At 36.3% G+C, this 11,091-nt stretch overlaps 1 protein-coding gene across 5 annotated transcripts in view; it reads left to right on the top strand.

The window, feature by feature from the left end:
• Nucleotides 1–232: 232 nt before the first annotated feature.
• The window catches only part of IBTK (inhibitor of Bruton tyrosine kinase), a 92,472-nt gene continuing 81,613 nt past the window's right edge, over nt 233–11,091 (top strand). For 2 of the 5 annotated variants that reach the window (XM_086707306.1, XM_086707305.1), the window contains exons 1-2: nt 233–426; nt 9,995–10,696. In XM_086707306.1, coding sequence (XP_086563432.1) covers nt 10,376–10,696 — 321 coding nt within the window. In that variant the 5' untranslated portion in view covers nt 233–426; nt 9,995–10,375. Of the gene's footprint in view, nt 427–9,068; nt 9,679–9,918; nt 10,697–11,091 lie in introns of those variants that run through there. The other 3 variants (XM_086707304.1, XM_086707302.1, XM_086707303.1) reach the window with 2 other exon arrangements.

Below are 11,091 nucleotides of genomic sequence, written 5' to 3'. Positions count from 1 at the left end.
TTGGCCTGTTGGCCGAGAGTCCCCAACTGCTATGTTTCCCCACCTCCGGGTTGCGCCGATAATCCCAAGGCCGGGGGGTCATGTTCCCTTAGGATTCCCGGGAAAGGCCACAGTTTAGGTGCTGCCACGCGAGGCCTTCTGAGCAAACACCAGCCAATCCTCATGAGGCATACACGAGCCACAGCCAATCAACGCCCGTCTTATTCCTGGGTCCCGCCCGCGCCGGCCTTTTTCCCCCCCTGCCCTCTTCCCCGTGCCTGTAGTCGCGGCTGTGGTTGCAGTCGCCTCCACAGCTTTCCCGTGCGTGGGGACCAGCCTCCCCCTGGCATCGTTCGGTTTCTCCTGTTGTCTTCACTAAGGATGAGTCCCTGCGCTACTGTGTGTCCGTCTCGCGGAGACCACCGGCGTACTTTCATCTAGCGACTGGTGAGGGAGTGCTCAGCGCGGCTCCCCCGTGCGGATCGGGTTTAGGCGACGGCGTCTCTTCAGCCTGGGGGGTGGCGGGGGGGCGATGGGACAGTATTCAGTTTCCAGAGGGTGCGGGGTACTGGGGACGCCAGTGGCGCGGATGGACCGCGGGGAAGAGACCCAGTGGCCCCGAGACTGACGCACTTCGTGTAAGACGGCGCTAAGCGGGCCGTGGGGCCGGTGTCAGAGCGCCCTCCTCCCCGCAGCGTGGCTCTGCTAATGAATGGTCTGTTCAGCAAAGTGCTACGTTGCTGGGCCTGACACGCCCTCCAGCGTTGCTGCCTTGCTAGTTTCACATAGTTGCCGGTATCACTTCCCTTGGAGCCTTGAATTTGAAGCCATTCCTTGAAGCATTATCCCTTCCTGGGGGTCACATAGTTTTAGTCCACTTTGGGGATACTAACTGTGAAGTTCTGTGTGAATTGACTATAGTCAAGACCGGTGAAAAGGGACCGGTTCTTTTGGGGGTGGGGGAGACAGAGACGATAGAGGCTTTTTATTCTTGTGTCTTGTCCGGTTCTAAATAGTTTTAGTTCAGCAGACATCCTTGGCTACTGTTTTCCAACATATTAATAAAACCTCAGGGTTTCATTTTAGGAAGCAGAAATTAGTATAGCACTCCCGCCCCTTTCCGCCGCTCCATGCTTCGAAGTAGAGCGTTCGAAATTCGATATTTATAGAATTACTGAAAGAATGTGACTTTTATGAGTGGTTGTGTTTCTTTACCCATAATGTACCAGTTCACATTCTTGTATAGCCACTTGTTCTTCTCACTCCTTTTTCTGTTTTCAATTCCTTGATTTTTAATTGGTTTTAGAAACTGGTATAGATTAGATGAAGACAGAAAGATCTGTTTTCTAAAAAGAACTTATTACAGATATTTGTAGAAACTTTAGCCAAAGCAGAATTTACCTCAAGAAATTTTTAAAAATGGCTGTTCCTTTATTTAATGAAAAAAAACAACAACAACAACCTTGCATTGAGGGCTCTTAGTATCCTAAATTCTATGAAGGAACTTAATACATTCTTTTACTCTCATTATGCTTTAGGACCATATAAAGTTCCATAGGCCATAAATGGATTTACCTATTACATAAAGGAGCTCAGTATTACTTGGCTTATTATTATAAACGGTATCAAAGTTTGTTATTATTAATAGGTCAATGACTTTTTGCCACATGTAGAGATGTGCCTGCCCCCTAAAATTGGGCAATTATTCTGTTGTGAAACACTGATAAAGTATTCAAGTTCCTATTTTTTGTACCAAGAGAATATTTGAGAAAATGTTAGACTAAAATGTAATATTGATAAAGCAAAATTATTAATTTCCTAAAGGAGTAAGTGCTTGTGTTTTAAAATTGTTATGTGAACTCTTTTCAGGACTTAACACAAGGAATTAAAGATGTTTATGACTTCAATTATGAGTTATAATTTGTAGCTTTGTAAGTTAATTTAATATATATATAAGTTTAAAATGAAGATGTTTTAGTGTTAGTGTTTTTACCAATAAACCTGCTTATTGAATATATGTGTGTGTGTATACTTGTATATATATTTAAGTATATATACTATATATATATTGCACACACACATATATATAGTAAGAAATACAAAGAAATACGGTAGTCTTCCCCCACCCCAAAAGAACTTAAAATCTTTGTGTAGGCAAGGTACATACTAACAGGGCAAGTTATTATCATCTATTTTGCAGATGGAGATACTGGAATAGGGAGATTAAGTTATTTGGCCAAGGTTTTAGATAGCAGGAACCCAATTCTTATGGCTACAAATAAGGGTAATTTTTTTCTACTACACTATTCTACTTCTCATTAAAGACTTCCTAACTGCATTTTGAGAGAGCAGTTTGGGTAGAGTAGAATGGGGGAATCTAGAGTATAGACTACTTAAACTTTCACATAAATTGTAAAATGAAGGTGCTCATGTAGCAAGGGGCAGTATGAGGCTGAAATTTATGTGACGCACCATGGTTGTCCATATGAAAGTTCAAAAGATGGTAGACACTCTGTAAGCCATGGCATGTTAAGCAGCCTTGTAAAAGTTTGGGTGAAAAGGATTCCAAGCAGAAAGGACTCTAATATAGTTATGCCATTTTCCAACCTCCTTACCAATAATGTCCCGTTTCCTCCCTTTTTTTTTCCTCTTAAATATTTGTTGGGTGCTTACATATGAATGAATTGTCTCATTTATTTTTCAGAACAACTCGGGAAATAGTTGTTATCCCCTTTTTCCAAATGAGAGAATCGAAGCTTAGGAAATTGTGACGTGCCTAGGATCATTTAGTTAGTAATGTACCTGGGTTACTAGCTGAGCCAAGATGTTCTGAATTTAGAGTCTGAATTTTACATGGTCTCTAGACTCAGTTGATATCCTCTTCCTGAGATCACAAGGCTAACCTTATGTGAAATAGAGATATTGGGTTTGGAGAATGGCATGATCAGATTTGTGTTTTAGGAAGATACCTAAACTCCTAACCAAGGATAAGTAGAACGATTATGACCTTCGTTAAGGGCTCATCCTCTGCTGGCTAACACCTTTTGTGGTGGGCCAGTTCTTAAGACTGAACAATTGCCTGTAGCTAGCTATACTCCTCCAACTCAGTTTTCCATCAGCATTTCATAATACTCACATGTAAAATAACTTTCTACCTTCAATTTTTATTTGTTGCTTTCTTTAAGTTTGTTTTGTTTTTCTGATTTCCAAAGTTTTACCCCTTAACTCTGCTTGGCTGTCTTATGTATAATCAGGCCAGAAACCTGGGAGTTATCACCATATCTTGTCAATTCAAGAGCTTAAATATCTAAATGTGTCTCTGAATTGCACATTTTCTTTATCCCAAAGAAGGGCACATAAGACTGTCTACATAATCTGGTCCATCCTTGTGTATATGTTAGGCCTCACTCTTTTCTGTTTTCTGAATTACTTGGAATTTTCAGGATAGACTAAAATGATTCTAATGCTTTTATTTATATTTACTGTTCCCTCTGCCTTGAATGTCCACCTACCCTGAATTTATCAGGGAAACCTGTGCTCATCCTAATATGGGAAATTTTCCCTATGTCTCTCGTCAACTCCTTATTCCTATGATTCACTTGTTTTTATCTTTACCAGGTTTATAATAATATGTTTTTATTCCTTAAAAAAAATCAGTCTCTATCAAACTGTGACCCTTTGATGGTAGAGACTATGATAGGTAATAAATTTTGCTCATTCAATACAGATGTTAAATGAGCTATAGTTTCACTTAAGTATTATCCGTGAGCCTGTACTTTTATCATTTTATCTGAAATATACATGCCGTATTTATTTTGTATTCCTACACTGGAGAGGCAGTGTATTGTAGTAGAAATAGCTTGAACTTTGCTGTTAAACAGATCTGTGTTTGAGTTCTAACTCCTCTTTTATTGGTGCAATGATTCTCATGGCTTACTTAATTAACCTCTCTGTGATGTAAGATGTCCAGTACATATTAGATGCTTAATAAATATTTCCTTTGCTTTCTTTGCCTTCAGTAAGCATTTGTTGAATGCATAAATAACATTTACACTGGTAATTGGAAATACGGGCCTGGAATTTAGGAGAGATGTGAGGGTAGGAGACAGATTTGGGAATTATGAGCATGTAGGTTACAGTTAAAAACTAGAAAGAAATTGAAATTATCCACGGACGGTATGAAGTAGAAAGGAAAAGAAGACTGAAGGCCAACATGCGAAGGTAAGGGGAGGTGACAAAGTCTTTGGAAGATGTGGTGAGAGAGAGCCCATGCTTAAATGTTTCAGTAATTCCCTATGTTTTCAGTATCCCTTTCTAGATACCTTGGGAGAATGCAGTGTTAATGACTCAAAAGCAGGGGAGTCAAGTAAGAACAGAAAGTATCTTTAAAGATTTAGCAATTTGGAAGTCATTTTGGTAACCTTAGTATATGTGGTTTAATTGTAGAAGTATGCATGGAAACCAGGTAGCAGAGACAGTGAAGTTCAAACATGAATTTTGAGATTAAATTTGTTACCCTTTTGTTACTGAAGAAATAATAGTAATGAAAGCTGCTATTTGTTGGACGCCTGTTTGTTGAACTGCCCAGTACAGTGCTTAGTAGTTTCATTTATCATTACAGTAACCTTGTGAGGTTGGTGACATTGTCTCCATTTTCAAATGAAGAAATGAGAGATTATGTAATTTTTAGAGTTACATAACTGGTAACAGCTGGCATTGCTATATTTGAATCCAAATATGTAAGACGCTAAGAAACATTAGCTCTTAGTCACTTCCTTATTTATGTTGTTAGTATTCTGTATGTTTCTCCATATATTTTAGTATGCTACCATTTTTGCATTTGATATTTCTTTTTTTTCCATTAAAATGTTTATATATAGTAACATATTAGGGAATTTTCTTCTGTTATACCTTAATTCTTTTGTGTAGTGTGTGAGGTATTTGCTGGTAAGTAGTTCTTTTCAGGTATTATGAATGCACTGAAAATGCAAAGGTGGAAAAATTTTAGAGCCTCAAAAGAATGAAATTAACTACAAGTGACTATTTTGCCATATAGCTTATTTTCCAGTTTTCACATTTTAAACACTTCAGGCTTTGGCGCCTTTTTCTTTATGTTAACTAATTACAAAATGCTTTGCTTTTGACACCAACACTTTAAGGTGGGATGTTAGAAAGCCTATATCAAATTATAAAACATGCAGACCAGTAGAAACAGAACTAGAACTAGAAGGGACTAGAAGTACTCTAATTCTTTACTGTCATCTCCAGATGGGGAAGTCAGAATAGCGAAGAACCAGTTAGATTTAGGACTTCTTATTCTTAGTGTGTGGTTTGAAATGGGAGTGGAAAGTGCAGATTGGCGATGTTTCGTACCTGTCTATGGTGCACAGTTTTCCCTACACGTATAGTAAACTCATATATGTCTCTCTAAATAACTTTCTTATAACTGTTTTTCTTTGTCATTCAAAGTGTATATTTAAAAAATTAAAATGAAAAAAAGTATTTTGGAGAATTTGTTTTATTTTTAAAATTTATTCAGTTTATTTAAAACAAGAAAAAGCAAACAACTGGTTCATCCATTTCTGTCCCTGCCCCCCCACCCCCCCCCCCCCCAATTCCGTAACTACCAATTTGTTCTCTATCTGTGAGCTTGTTTTTGTTTTAAGATAACCACACATGAAAGAGTCATGCTATTTACTTTTCTCTGACTTATTTCACTTAGCATAATGCCTTTGAGGTCCATTCATGTTATTGCAAATGGCAAGATTTCATCCTTTTTAATGAATGACTCAGTAATATTTCTTTGTGTGTGTGTGTGTGTGTGTGTGTGTGTGTGTGTGTATAACTTCTTTATCCATTTATCCATTGATGGATGCTTAGGTTGTTTCCTTATCTTGACTATGCAGTGAACATAGGGGTACATATATCTTTTCAAGTTCGTGTTTTTGTTTTCTTTGCATAAATAGCCAGAAGTGGATTTGCTGGATCATATGGTAGTTCTATTTTTAATTTTGGGGGGAACCTCCATACTATTTTCCATAGTGGTTGTATCAATTTATATTTCTACCTATAGTGTACAGGGGTTCCTTTTTCTCCACATCCTTGGCAATACTGGTTATTTCTTATCTTTTTGATAGTAGCCATTCTAGCAGGAGTGAAGTGATATTTTATTATGGTTTTGATTTGCATTTCCCTGATGATTAGCAATATTGAGCAATTTTTCATGTACCTGTTGGGCATCTGTATGTCTTCTTTGGAAAATTGTCTGTTTAGATCTTTTGCTCATTTTTTAAATCCGATGGTTTGGTTTTTTGCTCTTGAATTGTATGAATTCTTTGGATATTTATATAAATTATAGCTCTTTATCAGATATCTGATTTTTTTTAAGTTTATTTAGTTTTTTTGAGAGAGTGAACAGTGTAGGGGCAGAGAGAAAGAGGGAGACAGAGAATCCCAAGCAGGCTCTGCACTAACAGAGATGTGGGGCTTGAACTCATGAACTTTGAGATCATGACCTGAGCTGAACCCAAGAGACAGACAGTTAACCAGCTGAGCCACCCAGATGCCCCTCGGATGTATGATTTCCAAAAATTTTTCTCCCATAAAGTAGGTTGCTTTTTCATTTTGTTTATGGTTTTGTTTATGGTTTTGCCGTGCAGAAGCTTTTTGATTTGATGTGGTCCCACTTGTTGATTTTTTTGCTTTTGTTGCTTTTGGTGTCAGATTAAAATAATCCTCTCCAAGACCTATGTCAGAGAGTGTATTGCCTGTGTTTTCTTCTAGTTTTATGGTTTCAGCTCTTACATTTAAGTCTTTAATGCATTTGAGTTAATTTTGGGGTATGGTTTAAGATAGGGGTCCAGTTCCCAGCACCATTTGTTGAAGAGACTCCTCTTGCCATCGTATATTCTTGGTTCCTTGTTGTAAGTTAATTGACCATTTATGCGTGGGCTTATTTCTGGCCTACTTTGTTCCACTGATGCATGTGTTTCTTTGTATGCCAGTGTCATGCTGCTTTAATTACTACAGTTTTGTAATATAGTTTGAAATCAGGGGACATGATGCTTTCAGGTTTGTTCTTTCTCTCTTGCTTTGGCTATTTGGGGTCTTTTGTGATTCCATACAAATTTTAGGATTGTTTGTTCTATTAAGTATTTTTGATAGTTTGATACCTTGGAGAAGAGAATGTACATAGAATTTCTATTATAAAATCTTTAAAATATAGCCATTATGAAATGGATTGATTAGTTACTTATAATCCAGAGATTAAAAAAAAATCCAGAGGACAAAAATACTGAAAAAAAAAATTAGGAGTTGATAAAAAGATGATGGAGAAATGTTGATTGTAAAGTAGTCCACTCTAGGTATAAAATTTCTAATATATCAGTAGTTTTCTAACATGAAGTAAAGAAACTGAAGAATAGTAGTTTGTCAGATAGTTTACAAATAGTATTTCATTTCTCCAGATCTGAATGGGGCAAAGCAGACAGGGTAGCATATTGGAAAAAAAGGAAGCTAGAGGCTCTTATATGGTGGCTGAGTTTTTTTTTTTTTTTGTATTTTCTATATCCTCTCTAATCAATATATTAGCATTTATGTATATTTTTAGATGTTTATTTTTGAATAGCTTTTCATGCACATGGTGAAGCGTTTAAAAGTGGTTCCTAGTAAAATGCAGGTAAAGTCTGCCTTTCATTTCTGACTCCAACCATTGGTGCCCTTCTGCAGAGGAACCATTCTTTTGTGTATTCTTCTAGACTTCTTCCATGCATTTTCAAGCATGAACATGTAAATACATATACATCTTTTCCACAAATGATATTACATATACTTCACATTTTAAAAAACATTTTGAAGTATATATTGCAGATTATTTCATATCAGTAAATATATAGCTACTTTGTTTTTTTTCATACATGAATACTATTCTGTTGCATGGACATAACATAATTACTTCTAACTAGGTTTTTTTCCACACTTTACTATTTCAAACAGTGACTCAGTAATAATCCTATACTTATGCCATTTCACACATGGATATATTTTTCTAAGATAAATTCCTAGAAGTAAAATTGCTTGGGTTAGAAAAAAGTGTACACTTTACATTTTCATAAATACTAGTAAATTGCTCTCCAAAGAGATTGTATAAGTTTATATTCTCACTGGTAATGGGGTAGGGAACCTATTTTCTTACAATCCTGTCAGTACATAGTAATACCAACCTTTGCTATTCTGATAGATAAAAAATGGTATCTCATAGTTTTTTTTTTTTTTTTTTAAGTTTTTATTTTAATTCCAGTTAGTTAACATACACTGGTGTATTAGTTTCAGGTATACAAATAGTTATTCAACAATTCTGTGACTCACCCCGTGCTCATCACTGACAAATGCCCTTTTTAATCCCATCACCTGTTTAACCCATCCCCCCATTACCGTCAATTTATTCTCCGTGATTAACTCTGTTATCTTGATTTGTCTCTCTCCCCACCTTTGTTCATTTGTTTTGTTTCTTAAATTCCACATATGAGGGAAATCATATAGTATTTGTCTTTTTCTGACTTACTTATTTCACATAGTATTATACTATGTAGATCCATCCATGTTGTTGCATGGTATCTCAGTTTAGTTTCAATTTGCATTTTTTTTTTTTTTTTTTTTTTAGTGAGATGAGTCTCATTTTTAAAATCTGTCTAAATTTCCTGGTTTTTGGGGCACCTGGATGGCTCAGTCGGTTGAGCGTCCAACTTCGGCTCGGGTCATGATCTCACGGTCTGTGAGTTTGAGCCCTGCATCAGCCTCTGTGCTGCCAGCTCAGAGCCTGGATCCTGTTTCAGATTCTGTGTCTCCCTCTCTCTCTGCCCCTCCTCTGCTCATGCTCTGTCTCTCTCTCTCTCTCTCTCTCTCTCTGTCAAAAGTAAATAAACATTAAAAAAAAATTTTTTTTTTAAATAAAATAAATTTCCTGTTTTTTCTTTTTTTGGAGTAATGTTATATTCTTTGAGGTTTTTTTCTCCTTTCTTGTTTTAATGTAGGTTTTAAACTGATTAAATGTATTAATCTTTTATACCTTTTGAATTTCAGATCATAGGTAGAAAGGACTTTTGGTTGTTTGAAATTATAAAAAAGAGTCACCCATGCTCTTCTAGTGCTTTTATGGTATTTATATGTTTGTCTTTGACTCATCTGGAATTTATATTGGTGTAAGGTATAAAGTAAGTATGTAAAGTTTTTTTTTTTTTTTTTTCCAAGTTGATACCTAGTTGTTTTGATACCTGATGTTTAATTATTATCTCCTCTTATAGTAGAGACTTTCTAGGCAGAGAGAACATTATCACAGTGCCTGGCTCTTAGTAAAAACCAAATGATGAGAGAGTTGTGCTGGTGGTAGTAATGAAATAATTTTAGGGGGTAAAGGTTGAGATGGGATTGCTATAAAGAGGGTAAATTTAAGTGTGTTTATAGCTTGTGGGGACATAGCTAATAAGAGTGTAAAAATATAAGGGAGAAGGAATGAAGCTTTTGGAAGCAAAAAGAGGTGGACTCCAGAATACAGATACAGAGGTTAACCTTAAACAGGAGACTGGATTAAAGGAGGAGAGAATGATTAGTATAGTTCTAGAATACTGTGGATGTGAAGGTGAAAAGTTGCTAGACTTTTATTTTTTTTGAAATAGGAATTAGGGGCACTTAAATATGGAGGTGGCTGGGGCGCCTGGGTGGCGCAGTCGGTTAAGCGTCCGACTTCAGCCAGGTCACGATCTCGCGGTCCGTGAGTTCGAGCCCCGCGTCAGGCTCTGGGCTGATGGCTCGGAGCCTGGAGCCTGTTTCTGATTCTGTGTCTCCCTCTCTCTCTGCCCCTCCCCCGTTCATGCTCTGTCTGTCTCTGTCCCAAAAATAAATAAACGTTGAAAAAAAAAAAATTAAAAAAAAAATATGGAGGTGGCTGTAAAGTACTTGAGGAGAGCAAGAGGTAGATTTTGTATTTTTTACTTTTTCTTTCCCTTTTTTTTTATAGGTCACCCTTGCAATTATGGATATTTAAAAGGACCAGACAGTGTGGAGGGGGGAGTTCCCCTCCTCACTCCCCCTTGGTGCTTGACTCCAGGAATAATTTATAAACTGTGGAAAGTTTTTTTTTTTTTTAATAAAGAACTTGTATTTGATATAAACTTTATAGAGCTATTTATAATTTTTTGATTAAAGTGCCAAAATAAATTGTATAAAGGTATATAGTTTTATACTACTACCGTGAGGGTTTAAATTATAATCCTAAAAGGTCATTTATTCTCTATAAATCTTTCTGAATAGCACCGTTTTGTCTTGGCTTTTTCATTTTTAAAAATTAGTCTTAACGGACTATCTTGAACTAAAATTAAGCAGTCTAAAAACAATTAGGATGAATTCTTCCATCCCTGACTGTACATCAAAGTGTCGATCCCTGAAACATGCTTTGGATGTCCTTTCTGTGGTAACAAAGGGGAGTGAAAACCAGATAAAGGCCTTTCTCTCCAGTTATTGTTACAATGCTGCAACTATCAAAGATGCCTTTGGCAGAAACGCTCTCCACCTTGTTTCCTCCTGTGGAAAGAAAGGAGTATTAGATTGGCTTATTGAAAAAGGAGTGGATCTGCTGGTGAAAGACAAGGAATCAGGATGGACAGCTTTGCACAGAAGCATTTTTTATGGACATATTGATTGTGTTTGGTCTCTGTTGAAGGTAAGTGTCATTTGTTTATTTAAAACTATTTCGTCCGGCATATGTTTTTCTTAGTCTTTTTCAAAGACTCCACTTACTTTCCAAAGATTTGAGTTTGTTCTTATCAATTGTTTGGTATTTTTTTCTATTGTAACTACTCTTCTTTAGAATTCAAATCCCATATATATTTTTACTTAAACTTTTTGTGATGTAGAATTTTAAATATATACCAAAGTTTACAATATATAATAGACTGTTGGCTAGTTTTGTGTTCTATATGTCCCCACTGACTTTGTTTATCTCATACTATTTTGAAGTAAATCCCACACATTTTATCATTTAATCAGTATTATGTATCTTTTAGTATTCTTAAGAAATATGCTTTTTATGTAACTATTATTAGCTACTTTAAAAGG

This window comes from Puma concolor, chromosome B2, assembly GCF_028749965.1.
Source record: "Puma concolor isolate L17-30 chromosome B2, mPumCon1.1.hap2, whole genome shotgun sequence".
NCBI classification, from domain to species: Eukaryota; Metazoa; Chordata; class Mammalia; order Carnivora; family Felidae; genus Puma; species Puma concolor.
The sequence above is the reverse complement of the archived record's forward strand: the minus strand, read 5'-3'. Positions and strand labels throughout refer to the sequence as shown.